The 16187-nt window shown below is 59.6% G+C and overlaps 1 protein-coding gene across 3 annotated transcripts; it reads left to right on the top strand.

Moving 5' to 3' along the window:
* Positions 1–329: 329 nt before the first annotated feature.
* On the top strand, positions 330–8396 carry EBI3 (Epstein-Barr virus induced 3). 3 transcript variants are annotated; one of them, XM_036234088.1, is made up of 7 exons: positions 330–1354; positions 2457–2643; positions 3497–3792; positions 4396–4528; positions 5569–5747; positions 6591–6748; positions 8004–8396. In XM_036234088.1, exons 3-7 carry the CDS (start codon positions 3726–3728, stop codon positions 8154–8156), a joined length of 690 nt encoding a protein of 229 aa, XP_036089981.1. In that variant the 5' UTR covers positions 330–1354; positions 2457–2643; positions 3497–3725; the 3' UTR covers positions 8157–8396. The 3 variants fall into 3 exon arrangements, with proteins under 3 accessions (XP_036089981.1, XP_015999904.2, XP_036089982.1); XM_016144418.2 differs by lacking the exons at positions 330–1354; positions 2457–2643 and having other exon boundaries at positions 3048–3594; positions 3685–3792; XM_036234089.1 differs by lacking the exons at positions 330–1354; positions 2457–2643; positions 4396–4528 and having other exon boundaries at positions 3771–3792.
* Positions 8397–16187: the final 7791 nt, after the last annotated feature.

Raw genomic sequence — 16187 nt, 5'->3', positions numbered from 1 at the left:
GTGCTGCGGGACGTGGAACTGGCCCGTCAGCCGCCGGGACCGAGGGGCCCCGGGTTGGGGGGGACTCCCGCCCGCCCGCCCCGGCAAGGACGCAGAGCTGCACCTCCCACGCGGACGAGCCCGCCTGCCCGCTCCGCTCCTTGGAAGGGCGGGCGCGAGCGCAGGCCCCCACGCCCCCGGGGCCTCCCTCCGCTGAGGGAGACCGCGCGCGCTGTCTGCCGCGATGCCCCTCGTCTCCCACGCTGGCCTTGGTCCCCAGTGCCGCTCGCTGCTGGACCCTGTCCTGCCCGCAGCCCAGGACCCTCCCCGACGGGGCGCGGGACTCGAGTCCCCACATGGGGCTCGCCCGTCCCGCGTCCTCATCTTTCCTGACAACCAAGAAGGGCTCCAAGGACACGGTCCTGACCTGCAGCGGGCCCCGGCCGCGCTCTGGAGAGGGCAGCTGGACGTGTCCCCCGCCGGCAGGTCAGGCGGCCTCTGGGGCAGCGGCTGAGCCCACTCTGGGGTCCAGTGGAGCCCGGCCCTGCTCCTAAGCAGGGTCCTTCATCTGTGTCTTTTCTACTCCTCTTCCTCTAACCGCCCCGGAGCTGGACGGGGACCCCGGGACCCCGCCCAAGGCCCTGCAGCGCCTTCCGGCCATGCAGGCTGTCTGAGTCCCGGGCCGTCTTCTGTCCCCTCCTTGTGGCCGGTGGCATTCCTTGTCGCTGGGGGCTTGCTACGCGGAAGCCGTGGACTGAGGCGGCTCGCCCCGGCCCAGCGCTCCAACCTTGTCCACTACCTGTCCTAGCGCTCACGCCCCGATGGGCTCCGGACGCCGGAGCAGTCTCCCGAGAGCGCCTTCGCTGTTCAGAGCTGGGCTTGCCCGGCCGGACTCACCAGTTGGGGTTTTCCGGCTGTCGTTTCCAGCAAAGTGGGACCATCGGGGTCACCTTTCCCGTTTCCTCCCCGGCACCTGACCTCACTCTGGACTTTTCTCAGACTATTCGCCTGCCGTCTCCCTCTGACCTCACCTCTGTGGGAGCCGCGGAATCCCCTGCTTTCTCTGCAGGGAGGGGCGTTGCTGTCTCTGCTCGAGAAGCCAAAGGAGACACCCTACTCCAGGGCCCCGCCCTGCCCTGTCCTAGCCCTGCCTGGCTCCCCAGCCAGGTTAAGAAGGCCGTGAAGAGAAGCTGCGTGCGCGTTTGACCCGCGGTTTGCGCTAAACGAGATGAGAATGAATGCCGTTAAGTACATCGACTTAAATGTCAAAAGCCAGCCGACGCACAATTAGAGTCGGGCTTTCTCCCTCTGCCAAATAAGACGGGGTCTCGTGGACCACTGGCCTGCTGTGGACATCGCCGACAAGTTTCCCGAGGTAAGAGCGAGATTCTGTGTTTCATCAAAATGATTTCCTGCGCTTTGCATTGTCTGAATCAGGCCCTCGCTCTCTTGCTCTCTCTCTCTCTCTCTCTCTCTCTCTCTCTCTCACATGCACACGCACCCCTGAACCTCCACGGCAGTGAAAACCAGCTCTTGCTAATAGTTGTTACGTGAGCGTCTGGTTTCGGGCCTGCTGGGCTCACGCGCCCTTCTCGTCTGCTACGTCGGTGTGAAGAACCCGGGTGTGATGTGCAGGATGAGTTCGTTAAGCTGGGCCTGGCCTTTCCCCCAACCTGCCAGGATGTCACAGGGCTCCTGACCCAAGGTCACGTCCCTGCCGAGAAGGCTCAGACCCCAGGAAGGCCCGGGGAATCGCTCCGATCCACATAGCGGGGGAAGTTACAGACGCCTCGCTGGGCCAGTGAGCTGTAACACGGCCAGAATCCAGCTGTGCCTTAACCAAGAATCCAGCTGCGTCTTCACCGGCTCCCCGAGCCTTTTAGAAAATCGACCAGAAGTCTGATGTGGCCGTCTCTCGCTCGCACCCGCCGTTCCGCTCCGGGGTGGGGACATCCGGGGACCCACGAGGTGCTGCAGCCCGGACCGTGATTCCCCGGAGGCTGGGGATGGCCCCCCTCATTCTGGGCGTGCCTCAGCCAAGGGCCTCAGAGACCGCAGACCTGAAGACGATGGCCGATGGCCGCCAAGGGTGCCTGTGAGCAGCGTGGCCACCGGCCTGAGCTCGGCTCCGTGGCGGCCCTCGTCCTGCTTGGCGTTGGCCGCCCACGCACCCCTGGCCTGGGGCGGGGGGCCACTGTCCTCACCGGGTGTGTGGCAGGGAGGGGCCACCGGAGCTCTTGGCCCCCTCGTCGCCCGCCTCGTCTGGACGGCTCTCCGGACAGCCACCTGTTGACCTCCCAACCCAGCCTGACACCGGACACGCCTCTGCCGCCACGCGGCCCACCGCCCAAGCTACGTGGGACGCCATTAAAGGGTGCCTACCAGTGTCCCCTGGCTCCTCCCCGCCCGGGAGGCCTGGCGACTGTCCTACTTTTATGGCTTTCCAGCCCACGCCCCTTTAATCTCGCGTCTTCCAGGCTCCTCCGCGTCCAGCAGAGATGCCGGCCACGCCAGAGTCTGGCCACCCCCGTGACCGAAACGACCCCCGCCTCTGCCTCCCGGGCCTCAGGACAGGCGTCTCCCAGGGATGAGCAGCGACTGCAGCCCCGTCGCAGCTTCCAAGCAGTGACAGGAGCCTGTGTGTCCCTCAACATCCACTTAAGAGTAAGGGAGTGAGCTCCGCGGGCGGGACGAGACAGGGACGAGGCGCGACAGCCGCCCGGGCAGACCAGAGGGCGAACCAGCTGGACGTCGGCCCACTGCGCATGCGGACACGGAGCCGGGCTCGTCAGCCGCCGGGACCGAGGGGCCCACGGGTCGGGGGGACTCCCGCCCGCCCGCCCGCCCCGGCAAGGACGCAGAGCTGCGCCGCCTCGCACGTGACGAGCCCGCCCGCCCGCTCCGCTCCTCGGAAGGGCGGGCGCGAGCGCAGGCCCCCACGCCCCCGGGGCCTCCCTCCGCCGAGGGAGACCGCGCGCGCTGTCTGCCGCGATGCCCCTCGTCTCCCACGCTGGCCTCGGTCCCCAGTGCCGCTCGCTGCTGGACCCTGTCCTGCCCGCAGCCCAGGACCCTCCCCGACGGGGCGCGGGACTCGAGCCCCCACGTGGGGCTTGCCCGTTCCACGTCACGGGACTGCATGGGCGTCCCCTGTGTGGGCGCCCGGGTCTCTCTGTGTCCCTTTTGCCCCAGGTCTCTGCCCCTCTGTGTCTTTCCCCCCGTTTCTGCTTCTCGGTCACCCTCTCTTTTTCTGTCTCTATCTTCCCCTCTTCCTGTCTGGCCTGTCTGTCTGTCTGTCTGTCTCTCTGTCTCCTTCTTAGGATCTCTTGTCTCAGCCTCTCCCTCCGGGTCTCCCGCTCCCTGTCTCTGTCTCTCTCCCAGTCATCGTCCCCCTCCTGGGGTTTCCCCGGGCCCTCCTCACGCAGCCGGAAGGAAGGGCTGACTGATGGGCTCTGCCGGGAAGGCCACGGGGTCTCCACTTCTCCCTTTCGCTGCCTCTTCTCCCTGCCCCCACCCGCAGAGCCTTCCGCATCGGTGTCCAGGGCGGGCGGCCGGCGGAGGCACCGGGCGCTCCTCTGCCCTCCACGCGTGACTCTCCGTGGCCCCGCACACCAGCCAGTGAGTCAGACCCCAGGAAAGGGAAGTGGGGGGCCTTGACGGGGGCTGGCTTCCCCCAGGTGGGTCCAAGTGCCCTGCCTTCTTCCCGAGGCTGCTCCCCGCCCTAGCCGAAAGCAGAGCCCCCTGGAGCCATGTCCCTAAGACTTCTCCTGACCCTCGCCCTCTGGGCCGGCCACTCCCCCTGCTGTGGGAGAGAAGGTATGTGAGACCCCGGGGGGTTAGGGGGGGCCGGAGCAGGGGGACATTATCCAAGGACTGGAACATTCTGGGGTGGTGTGGGAGCTCTCACGCTTGCTGCATGCCCCTGGTGGGAGGGGGTTACCATCCCATTGCACAGATGGGGCACCTGAGGGACAGAGAGGATGTGTCCTGCCCCGAGGTGACGCGAGGAAGTAGCCTCCACAGCCTGGAGAGTGATGGGGGGGGAGGGGCAGGAGGGGGGAGGGGAGAGGGAGAGAGAGAGGTTTTGACCCCGTGCATTCGTTTCGTGTGCTTTGAAACCAAGCACAGAGGACACGGTAAAATATCTCCCTGCCACCTAGGTCCCCGCCGTGGTTTATTAAACCTCAGTTTCCCCATCTGGAAAATGGGCCCCTAGTTCCTGCCTCAGCGGGCTGTGGCGAGGGTGAGAGATGGGGTCGGCGCCTTCCATCCGCGTGCTCATCCACCCCACAGACCTTTATTAGGCACCGACTGTATGCCCGGCACCGGCCGGCAGTTTGGCGGGCAGGGATGAGTGCAGGGCAGGGCTTTGCGGTCCCCGGGCGGGTCCGAAGCCCGCGCTCGCCCCTCTCTGTCCAGATCCCGCGGCAGCCTCCGCCCAGCCCAGGGTGCACTGCCAGGCCTTCCGGTACCCGGTCGCCGTCGATTGCTCCTGGACCCTGCCGCCGGCTGCAAACTCCACCGGGCCCACGTCCTTTATTGCCACATATAGGTCAGAGGGCCTGGAGGGGCTCCCCGGGGGTTCTGCATCCGGGCCTGACAGCCCCCCAGAATCAGGGCAGCTGCAGACTCGACTGACTCCAGGGCAGCGCTGACCAGCGGGGTTATACTTCCCCCAATACGTACTGTGAGCCACATGGGTCCCTTAAAGTTCTCTAGAAGCCACATTAAAAAAAAGAAGAAATGGGTGAAATTAATTTTAATATCTTAAATATTATCCGTATGTTCCAAATATTTATCACTTAATTTGATTGTGATAAAAATCGAACATACTCACATACAAGGTGCATATTTAAATAGTAGAAATTAATACTTAGTAGGAATAGCCAAAATAGTTTCGTCTCAACACATACTCATCATTTTTAAAGTTAATTCGGCACTTCACCATCTTTCCAACCTTCCTCGTGTGTTTTACACAGATAGCACATTTCGATGCAGATGCTACACTTTCATTGCAAGTTCTTGATTTCTGATTAGATTTCATAAAATTCGAGGTTGGAGCAGCAGATTCACTTATTCCGAACCACCTTTCCAAGTCTTCCGATACTGGGAAACTTCACATCTAGATTGGATAAATGTAAAGGCCGACCTCGGAGGCGCTCACCAGGGTTAAGGGCCCGATAGCCAGAGGCAGCTCCTGCCCACCACATCCCCCGGTGCAGAACCGGGACGTTCCGAACACTGTGGAAGGTCCTGCGGCTGGCACGGAGTCGGCTCTGCAGTCTGGCATCTGTGGGCTCGGGACCGGAGGGCACAGGGATCTTACCATTTCAGATTCCCGCGTCTGGGACTCTGCGGGCCTCAGGGTGTCGGAATTCTAGGGCTGGAATGTGGACGGTTCAGAAACCTTTAGGCCGGGGAAGCTGGGCCTCTCCCATGCCACGTCACCTGCGACCCCGGGTCTCTGCAGGCTCTGTGAGGCTGGGGTGAGCACCTGCCCCAGGCTCCCGCCTGCGGTCCCCGCTGGGGTTCAGGGCACAGGCCTGGCCAGCGGGGAGTGTGGAGGCCTCACAGTGCCCTCCCCGTGTCCAGGCTCGGCGTGGCCGCCCATGGGGAGAGCCAGCCCTGCCTCCAGCAGAAGCCGGAAGCCACCAGCTGCAGCATCCCGGACATCCAGATGTTCTCCATGGTGCCCTACATGCTCAACGTCACGGCTGTCCACCCCGGGGGCGTCAGCAGCAGCTTCGTGCCCTTCGTCCCAGAGCACATCAGTGAGTGGGGGCAGCACTGGGGGTGTGGAGGGCCACTGGCTTCTTTCTGCTCCCCTGCCCCCAAGCGCCCCCGCCTCCTGCCTGTCACCCAGTTCTGTCCTCCACCATGGATCCCGTGGGCTCCATCTTCGTAGTTAACCAAGAACCCGCCCACTTCTTCCCCTCCTGAGCCTCCTCCACCTGGCCGGGCCTCCTTGCGGCCCATCCGGACCACAGCAGTCGGCTGGCCCAGGTTTCCGGCTCCCACCCTCGTCTCCCAGGGCCTGTTCTCCCCGCAGCCGCCAGAGGGCGAAGTGAGCACCCGAGTCAGGCCCCGCCCCTCCTCGGCCCACCGCTTCCAGGGCGCGCGCCGCCCTGGGGTCAAAGCCCAAGTCCTCCTCCCCGCCCCTGCCCACTGGGCCCTGCGTGACCTGCCCGTCCCTTCCCTGCCAGGAGCGGGCGCGGGCGGTGACTGCTAAAGGATGTGGGACTTATGTGGGGGGTGAAGGAAATGTTCTGAGCTAAACAGTGATGATGGTCACGCACCATTGTGAATGTGCCGGAAACCACTGAACTGCACACTTTGGAAGGGTGGGTTTTGCGGTATGCAAATTACATCTCAAAAAAGCATTGCAGACCGCTCCCCTCCCGCACTCCTAGGCCTCGCTGCTTCTTATGATCAGTAGGTTGGCTTTTGTCTCTTGTCTTCTGCCCCGATGGACAGGGCTTGGGTCTGTGTTGGTTACTGCTGGGCCCCCAGTGTCCAGAACACCGCTGGGCACTCAGCCCTCAATTAATGTTCGTTGGCTGTTTGAACGAGTGAATTGGTCCGCCATCCGCTGACCGTGCCTGTTTATCCATCAGTCAAACCGGACCCTCCAGAAGAGGTGCGCCTGAGCCCCCTCCCCGGGCAGCAGCTGGGGGTGCAGTGGGGGCCCCCCAAGTCTTGGCCCTTCCCGGAGATTTTCTCACTCAAGTACTGGATCCGCTACAGGCGTCATGGGACTTCCCGCTTCCGCCAGGTGAAGAGGATATGGAGTGGGTGGCTGGCGGCTGGTCCCAGCTAGGGAGAACAGCATGCGGGAGTTGGGGGGCGGGGCTCCCCGGAGCTCCAGGTGGCTGGCGTGCCACATAAAGACAGCCCAGTAACGAGTCTGGCCTAAACAACTAAAATCCAATGAGTCCTGGTACACAGAAATCATAGCAGTGCAATTCACAGCAGTCGAAAGGTGAAAATGGCAATTTTAAAATCGGGATAGAACTTACGTGCCTTAAAACTCACCATTTTAAAGTGCCCCAGATGCCAATCCGAACAAGCCAGATCCAATCTGATCTTGGAAGTTAAGCAAGGTCGGGCCTGGTTAGTACTTGGATGGGAGACCACCTAGGAAGACCAGGTGCTGAGGTGTTAAAAAAAAAAATACCATGCTAAATATCAATTATAGCTCAATAAAAATTTAAAATTAAAAAAAAAAAAGCAACTGAGCCAACGGCTTTGTTATGAGTACAACGGCTTAGTAAATGAGTACATTTACTAAGTTGTGCAACCTTTAATTAATCTAAATTTTAATTAATCTAAATTTAAAATGTACGGTGCGGTGGCTGGCTACCACACGGGTCAGTGCGGGTAGGGAACCTGGGTTTGGGGAGCTGCCTGTGTGAGGATGGGGGCGGGGCCTGCGAGGGGGAGGGCGGGGCTGGGGAGGGAGCGCGTGGACAGGGAGGAAAGGAGGGACAGGGATGAGCAGAAGAGCCAGAGCTGAGCGTGTGTCTGGTGCCTGAGTCAAGGCCGTGGGAAGAACTGGTTACATTTCCTGCCACATCGCCAGGTGGCAGGACCAGGGGCCGGGGGGGTGGGGGCGGGCGCAGAGCCCCCTGCCAGAGTCTTGGTGGGAGAGGCGGGCAGGGCGAACGCTTCAGGGTTGGCAAGTGAGCAGTTGCGAGGGCCTCTGGGCTCCAGGGTGATCTTGAGGTGCCCAACTCCTGGCCCTGGGCGGCTCAGGGCAGGGCTGTGGGGGGGATAGACTCAGCACTGGTTGGTCTGTATGTGAAAGGCATGGTCCTGGCTGACCCTCTGCCATCTCCAAGAACTGGCTGACCGCAGGGAGGGCGGTATCTCTTCAGCCAGCAAGATGTTTAAGAGGCTCCAGTTGGGGGCTGATGAGGGGTGTTCTGGTCAGTGAGAAACATCCCTAGGGATTGTCATTTAGGATGGAGCAGGACTGAGCCCCTCCCAACCTCCCCATCCCCACTGACCTGCCCTCCTTCTGCCTGCAGGTGGGGCCCATCGAAGCCACTTCCTTCACCCTCAGGGCTGTGCGACCCCGAGCCAGGTACCACATCCAGGTGGCCGCTCAGGATTTCACCGACTATGGAGAGCTGAGTGACTGGAGTCTCCCCGCGACTGTGTGCATGACCCTGGGCAAGTAGCGGGTGTCCCAGCACCCAGGAAGAGGGGCTGGGGCCTCGACGTCCACCCACCCACAGGTGGACGGGACCTGAGTGCCCCGGTTTCTCTGCTGCTGAGTTGTGGGGAACCCTGGACAAGTGACTTTGCCTTTCTGAGCCTCAGTTTCCTCATCTGCGAAGTGGGGATGTACTCCCTCCTTTGACTGCACAGCTGCAAATGTGATATCTTTGTATCATTTAATTAGACAAGAACCACTGTCACTGGACTCAAGACTCTTCTTCCCTTCGTTAACAGACACAGAGACGACAGGACAGAGCAGGACACACAGCGAATCACCACTCAGGACGGGGTTGGGGCTGGGTCGGGGCTGGGCTGGGGGAGGAGACACCCGGAAGTTGAGGAAGTCGGGGTGGGGGTGGCAGGGGTTCTGCATGGATAGGACACTGGGATTCACTCAGTTCAGCTCAGGTCACCTGCCACCTCAATCCCTGTCCAGATGTGAGCGCCCGTGTGGGTGGGCACAAATGGAACCTGAGTTTGGGAAGATTTCTCTGAGGAGGAAGCAAAGTGGCCAGGCCCCAAAGCATTTTCTCAATCCATGAGCTTGTCTGTGGATTTCGATAGGTCTCATCTCAAAGGTCACATCCTCTGAGAAGCCTTCCCTGACCACCTCATCTGTGACAGGCAGAATAATGCCCCCCCCCACCCCAGATATCCACATCATAAGCCCCGGAACCTGTGAATATGGTAATCTGCAGCTGTGGTTAAATGAAGAGTTGTGAGACTCCTTAACTCAATGTAATGATGTTTCATTAAGCTAATGGGCATCAAGGAGGGTCCCCTTGGATTATCCAGGTGACCCCAAGAAAGACACAAGGATCCTTATACTAAAGAGGCAGGAGGGTCGGAGGGAAGGACGGAAAGGAAACAGGACAGTGAAGACGAAAGTCAGGGTGACGCAGGTCCACCCGAGTATCGCAGGCTCCTCTAGTCACTGGAAAAGTCGAGGAAGTGTCCCCGCCCCCACCCCACCCCCACCCCCCACATCGCACTTCCCAGCCCCAGAACTCCGCCACGGACTTGTGTTCGCACACCGAGCTGGTGGCCAGTGTGTTACAGCAGCCGCGGGGAACCCGGGTGCCACCTCGAGGGCCCCTTCTCGTCACTTTCCAGACGCCGCCCTGTCTGGTCTTCGCACGCTGTGCCAGGCCCACAGGGTCCTTTCTGGGTGCTCACTGTCTGTCCTACCAGACGGTGACTACCGTGAGGGCAGGAAACTTGTATTGTTCACTGCTGTGTCCCCAGTGACCAAACACTTATGTGACGCAGAACAAACATTTATAAAAGTAAGGGGGTGGTGGTGGTAAGGAATGGGGTGGGAAGTCCTCTTTAAAGGGAAAATGCAGGCAGGCCGTGGTGGGTGACAGTTGGCAGCCAGTGTGCGTATGGGGGCAGGTGGGGTTGCAGGCTGGTCTTTGAGCCTCTGCCTGTGACTTACGATAAACTGGGGGAGGGCCGTCCAGGGTACCTGCCACGACCCCTGTAGCCCGCGGGAACTGCCTGCAGATCCCACGTGAGCGTCTGGGACACAGAAACCATGTGTGGGTCCCAGAGGCCCCCACACGGGGTAAGCGCTCAACACGAGAGTGTTTTTCGTTTGTTTCGTGTTGTTTTTTTTTTTTTTTTGCTTAATAAAAGAATGGACAATGGAGTATTACGACCAGCAGCCACATCGTGTCGCTGCCGACCTCCAGGCGCACAGCGCCTTCCAGAAAGTGCCCAAACCCATCTGCCCCGGAACCTTAGGAACGCACTCCCAAGTTGCAACCGGAGGAAAGCAAGCCGGACTGGGATTTTTGACAGGCGTGGACGCCACCCAATGAAAAAGGAAAGCTGTGTAAACTGCAGCCAATAGCGGAGCGGGAGGACGTGCCGGTGCCGGAAGTGCCTGGGGCGGCCGGGGAGGTGCGGTGAACACCAACCCGAACTTCGAACTTCGTCTCCGCGGTGTGTGAGCAGAGTAGCATGGGAAGATGTTGGGGAGAAAAATGTTCAACCCATTTCCCGTTTAGGAAAAAAAAAAAAAACCGCGTCTCGCTGTCCGCGTCAATTTATTTTTACATAAACACGCTCTTCGAGGTTTGAGGCTGAAGCAAATCTGACTGGTTTTCAATGTGAAAATAAAATATGGAAGCTGTTCTCGGGGTTATTTCTAAACAGAACTTGTATCCTGGTATGACAGAAATACATACATAGATCGGATTCATCAGATGAATCTTCAGGGGACAATGTCACGTGTCCAAACGCTACGTTTTCTAGGATTTGAGGTTTTCCACAATCAAGAATTACTGTTTCGTAACTGGAAATCCCGCTACTGCAAACAGAAAGCTGTAATCAGAGCGATGCCATTTGTTTCCAAAGACCATCCATAGACTAGAGCGATGTGCAAATAATAAGCGCCGCGAGGGAGTTGGTGGCCAGCTTAGGGTGTGAGGTCAAGGCCGTCGTCTGCGCGTTATCCTGGGTCAGATGCTGCAGCCACCGGCACCCCCAGCAAGCGTTCTCAGGCCCAACGGGAAAGGGGTCAAGCGGAAGAGTTGGGCGACTGGGGCTTTCTCCCCAGGGTGGGATGTCTCGGAGCCCAGCCGCAGTGGGCTCCTCGTCCAGACCTTTCTCTTCTCTCTGGCCAGCCTTCCAAGGGCCAGGGCTTCCCTCCAGGTCACCAGCCGTGGGAGCTGGGCCTACACTAAACATTCCCCTCTGCCGGGCTGTACCCAGCTGCCTGGGGGACGGGGAACGCGCTTCGGTTATGTAAGCAGTCACTTTCCCTGCCTGGGTTTTCCGTGGGGACTTGTCCAGTCGCGTCCCTTGGGGGCAGGTTTCCTTTAACACATTGGCATGCTCTTCTGCACCCTCGTGTCCTGCTACATCCCTTTGCGAAGTCCCCTCTTGGGTCTGCTGGCAGGGAGCCCTTTCAACTGCCTCCACTCCTCCCGCCTCCGTCAGGGCAAATCCAGGACGCCTGAGAGGTGCAGCTCGCTCTTCCTATGAGACTCCCCTAGGAGAAGACTCTGGGAGTTTGCGCCGGGCCTCCCTGGGCCCGTGCCTTCTCCCTTTGCTGGCTTTTCTATGTGACCTTCTGCTGTGATAGATGGTCCCCGTGAGTACGACGGAAAGTTGAGCCCAGGAGTCCTCAGATCATGGAGCCCAGGGTGATATCAGGGGACCCGGGCACAACTCCCAGAGGCGTTTCCCTCTGCCCCTGGCCTGCTTCCCTGGTACTTCCCTCCTCCCCACAGAAACACTGCCCACCTGACCTCGACCTGTCCCAGGAACCGAGCACGAGCTCCCCACAGACCAGCAGTGCCTGCTGCAGATGACACTCCCCCTCGACATGAGGTGAGCGCACCCTAGGGGGCACCCCCGCACCAGTTGTGGCAACCTGGCCAGCTCCCAGGGTCCACAGAAACCCTGGTGTTCAGCCCAGGTCACCAGCTTCGGCTCAGCCATCAACCTCTTGAGCAAGTGACTGCTCCAAGCCTTGCTTCTCACCGTTCAGGGCTAATCTCCCAGCCAGTGCCTGCCCGGAGATCCTGCCCCTTGGTGGTAAAGTGTGAGCAGGGAGACGGCTTTCCAGGGGGGTCTGGAAATGTCAGGAGAAATGCCAGGGAGCTGGGGTCTGCAGGATGAAGGGTGTCATGGGCTGTGGGAACTGCAAGGACCAAGGTGAGACCGAGCTGGGATTGTTTATAGGGACAGCCAGGGGACCGCATGCTGGGCTGGGCGGGAGGGGCTGAGGGAGGTCAGGTGGCAGGGGCTCTGCCTCACTCTGTGTGGCTTCCCTTCTGAGGGGACCTTCGCTCGCAGAGGCCAAGAGCCCTGTCTGACCTCATGCCCAGGAAACAAAGGTTTTGGGTTTATGTTTCTGGCGGCATGATTTATAAAGGTGAAAAACTAGAAGCAACCTAGATGTACAATAATAAGGGACTCAGTCAACAAGCTATTGTGGAATATTATATAGCCAGTAACAGTCACACTTTTATCTTAATTGTCACCCAAAGGGTGGCATTAGGGATTTGGGGAAAGCACAAGGAGAGCTTACAATTTTCTCTTCACATGTATCTGTACTATTTGAGTATATTTTTGCCAGAAGCTTTTTTTTTTTTGGTTAAAAAATAAGATTTGATTAAAATAAACAATACATTTTTTCAAATTATATTTTTGGTTATTTTTTTTAACAACAGCTTTATTGAGATACCATTCTACGATCATACAATCCACCCTTTTAAAGTGTACAGTTCAGTGCTTTTTAGTACATTTGCAATGTGCGAAACTACCACCTCAATCTAACTCCCGGACCCCCAAAATAAGCCCCCCAAAATAATTTCATCACCCCCCAAACAAGCTCCGTCCCCATTAGCAGTCACTTCCTGTCCCCCTCCCCCAGGCCCTGGCGCCCACTCCCTCACTCCGCGTCCGCGGAGGTGCCTGTTCTGGACACGTCACAAGCAGAGCGGAATCACACCGTGTGGCCTTCTGGGCCCAGCTTCTCTCACTGAGAGTCCTGTGTTCATCGATCGGCCACACTGTAGGGAAAATCAGCACCTTGTTCCTTTTCATGGCTGAATAATATTTCAATTCGTGGATGGACTACATTTGTTTATTCATTCATGCATTGACGGGTATTTGGGTTGCTTCCAGAAAATGAATTTTTTTTAGCCGGATTGTAAAGTTATGTGTATGAATAGCTTTTAAAGGCTAAAGGAACTATGGCGAAATGTAATAAATTGACCTTTCTGGTGAAGAATTTCAGGTGGAATTACATGTATATTTAGCATATGTATACCTGCGGGATTAACGCTGGAAAACTGGTTACCGCTCCGCTGGGCCCTGAGCACCTTCTGCCTCCCGCTAACTCGCCCCCAAAGTGGGCACCTCCATTTTCCCTCATTCTCTCAAATATGTGAGTGAACACCTACTGGGTGCCAAGAACTGTTTGTGGCACTGCAGACCAGCAGGTAACAAGACAGGTGTGGTTGGAGAGGCAGCTAGTAAGGGAGCAGAGGCCACCGTGGGTGCGCGCGCACGCGCACTGGCTCCGGAATCCTAGGAAAGGCTTTCTGGGAAAGGGACGCCTGTGGGTACCGAGGATGAGAGGAGCTGACCGAGTGAACTGGAGGCCAGGGGCTATTCCAGGCAGAGGGACCGGACCGGAGTCCGGCCGGGCATGGCGGCCAGAGCCCCGTGGTGTGATTTGGCAAGTTTACGGGCAGGGTGTGCGGGATGGAAACTGGGCCAAGACCTCGAGAGCCAAGCTTAGCGCAACAGGGAGCCCAGAGGAGTTTAGAGCAGGGGGCAGACTTGGTCAGCACAGTGGGGGTGGCCAAGGTCCTGGTTCGCAGGGGGCTAAAAGCAGGGAGGCCGGAGAAGGGCTGGGATCTGGGTCAGAGGACCTGGGGCCCCCGCCTGCCCGCCGCGGGGCCCCGGAGCTGAGCGCGGCGCCTCGGGCGGCCACAAGGTGGCAGCAGCGCCTAGCGGAGCGGCGCCTCCCTAGGGTGCGTCTGGGGCGCGGGGGCCCGCCTCGGTGGGGTACGGGAAGAAGGGGTGGAGTTTCTTTCTTCTTCTAATTGCAAAAGGGACAACTGTTTGCTTTTAAAACCCAGGTCAGACAGAAGTGTGTGAAATAAAATGTCGCCTCCCCCGGTTCCTCCCTGCCCTCCCCGGCTTCCATTGTCAGCGGACCCCGGGCTGCAACCTCCCCGGCTGTTTCCCGAGTGTCTTCGTCTCGTCGCTGTGTGGCTGATGCCCTAGGTGTGTGACACCACTGCACCCCGTCCCCTCGCCCCTCACCCCCGGAAGATGGAGCATTAGGGTGGGGGTGGCTGGCGAGTCAGCTAAGAGCAGGATTCCGGGGCGAGCAGCCTGGGCCCTGATCCCCTACACTGCCATGTGCTTGCGCTATGGCTTGGTCCCGGGACCCCACTCCCCAGGGGTCGGCTTCCTGTACTGGAAGACGTGGGCGGCAACAGGACCCGGCTCGGTGAGCGGCTCCATGCGTGGATCCTGGCACCGCACGCGAGCCCTTGTCATCCGTACGGTTATCGCCCCGTTCGCCAGGTGATGAGATGGAGGCCCAGAGAGGTAAAGCCGCTTCCCCAAAGCCACACCGCCTCAGGCAGGCGGAGGAGCCAGGGCCTGCCTCTCTCAGTCACCTGCTATGTGGCCTTGAGTTTGGACTTGGAGGCTGGCACGATTCTTTTGCTTGCCCGGGCAGGGGTTTCCATGGGTCAGTTTTCAGCTGGGTCCAGGAGGGTGTGGCTTTAAACTGGATCCTGCCATGAGCTTTCTGGAAAGGCCAGGCTCTTTCCATACCCTCTGAGAATAAGCAGAAATGGCTGACCCCCATCTCCTGGCCTCACACTGGCCTCGGCCCCTCCCAAACTGTCCGGAGGTGGGCTGCAGGGTCCAGGTGCGGCGGGCTAGCTCTCGCCTCTCCCCAGGTGCCATGAAGAGCAGGAAGGTGGCTGACCCTGCACCTGGACACCTGTCACCTCCTCCCTGAGCCAGCTGGGCGAGTAGTCACACATGGAGCACAGCCGCCGAGCGTCCCCAAGGCCCTTCCCCAAGCATTTCACCTCCAGCTCCAGCCGGTGGTCCAGGAGGAGGCCCTGGCGCCAACCAGTCACAACTGGATACGGACCAACGTCCTCGGAGGCCGATGGGGACAGCAAGGGCTTTAGCCGAGGGACTCAGTTTCTCTCCTGTTACCCCACCCACCAGCCCTCCAGACGGCGGGGTCCCCAGCCCTCACCGGCACCTTCGTGGCACCGAGTTCGGGGCTGTAGCATTCCCGGTGCTGCGAAGACAGGCCCCGGGGGTCCTGGTTTTGAAGCTGTGGCAGCGGTGGGCCAAGGCCAGCTGCCACCGCACGCGGCCCGTGCCCCTCCTCATTCCCTCTCCTCAGTGGGACGCAGCGCGTCGGCTACACGGGGTCCGCTTAAAGGACGACAGCAGTCAACAGTCGTGCAGCACTGAACCGTTTGCCAAACCGCCTGTGCCAGCGTCCTCAACTAAGTTTCCCCGCGCAACTGTAGTAATCCATTTGCTCATTCAAAAATAATATTTATTGAGTGCCTACTATGTCCCCAGCGAGTAAACATCTAAATATAATAGTGAAATATAATCAGAATAAATGTATACTAGAGGCGGTGATAGCAATGGTGAAAGCTGAGCGGGTAAGGCAGTTCTGAGGGTCGGCTTGGGGGCTTGGGGCGCCGTTTCTCCCTGTGTGGGTTGTCCGGTGTGCGGAGCAGATCCTCTCCAAACTTAGCAGCTCAGAACAACAGGGGTCTCACGTAGCTTCACTGGGTTCCAGGCCCCAGGGTCTCTTGCGGCTGCAGAGAGGGTGGGGGTGGAGGGCTCCTCTGCAGGCCTGACTGGGTCGGGGTCACTCCCAAGCTCACCCTCGTCGGGGACAGCAGGGTGCAGTTCCTCACGCACGGGCTCTTGGCCAAAGGCCACCCCGGGTCCCTGCCTACACGATGTCTCCGTCCGCTGGCTTCGTAAGACCAGCACGGGAGGAGAGTCCTGGAAGGCACGTCAGCTGCCCTGTTCCGCTGGTTAGAAGCCGGCTTCAGGCCCCCGTCACAGGCAAGGGCATGGCACATGGCCGTGACCACCGGGAGGCTGGGGCCGCTGAGGGCTACCCAAGGGTCGACCTGGCAGGGCCCTCATCTCCAGTGAAATTGCAGGGGTACGTATCGTGTCCATGAGTGTCCCTGGCACCTAAGACCACCCAGGCACTTAGTAGGTGCTTGACAAATGTCTGCAGGCCGACTGGGTGGGGTCTGTCCATTCGGAGACGAGGGGATCCGGGCCAGGGGCCGGGTGCTGCCCGCTCTGCCACCTGCCACCGGGAGAGTCTCTTTCATTCTCAGTCCCCTGCAGGCTCTTCTGCTTTGTTCCCCCACCCGTGACCTGGGAGCAGTTTTGCTCTTGGCCCCCAAGTCCCTTGTGGGGGTTCCCAGGGCCAGCAAGCAGAGGGACAACAA

The sequence above is a fragment of the Rousettus aegyptiacus genome, unplaced genomic scaffold (genome assembly GCF_014176215.1).
Source record: "Rousettus aegyptiacus isolate mRouAeg1 unplaced genomic scaffold, mRouAeg1.p scaffold_m13_p_16, whole genome shotgun sequence".
NCBI lineage: Eukaryota > Metazoa > Chordata > Mammalia > Chiroptera > Pteropodidae > Rousettus > Rousettus aegyptiacus.
This window is presented reverse-complemented; position numbering and strand designations above follow the sequence as displayed.

Coding starts and splice junctions, on each gene's coding strand:
- EBI3 (XM_036234088.1), top strand. CDS start 3,726: ATGTCCCTAAGACTTCTCCTGACCCTCGCCCTCTGGGCCGGCCACTCC. Junction 3,793..4,395: donor CCCCTGCTGTGGGAGAGAAG/GTATGTGAGACC, acceptor CTCTCTGTCCAG/ATCCCGCGGCAGCCTCCGCC. Junction 4,529..5,568: donor TCCTTTATTGCCACATATAG/GTCAGAGGGCCT, acceptor CCCCGTGTCCAG/GCTCGGCGTGGCCGCCCATG.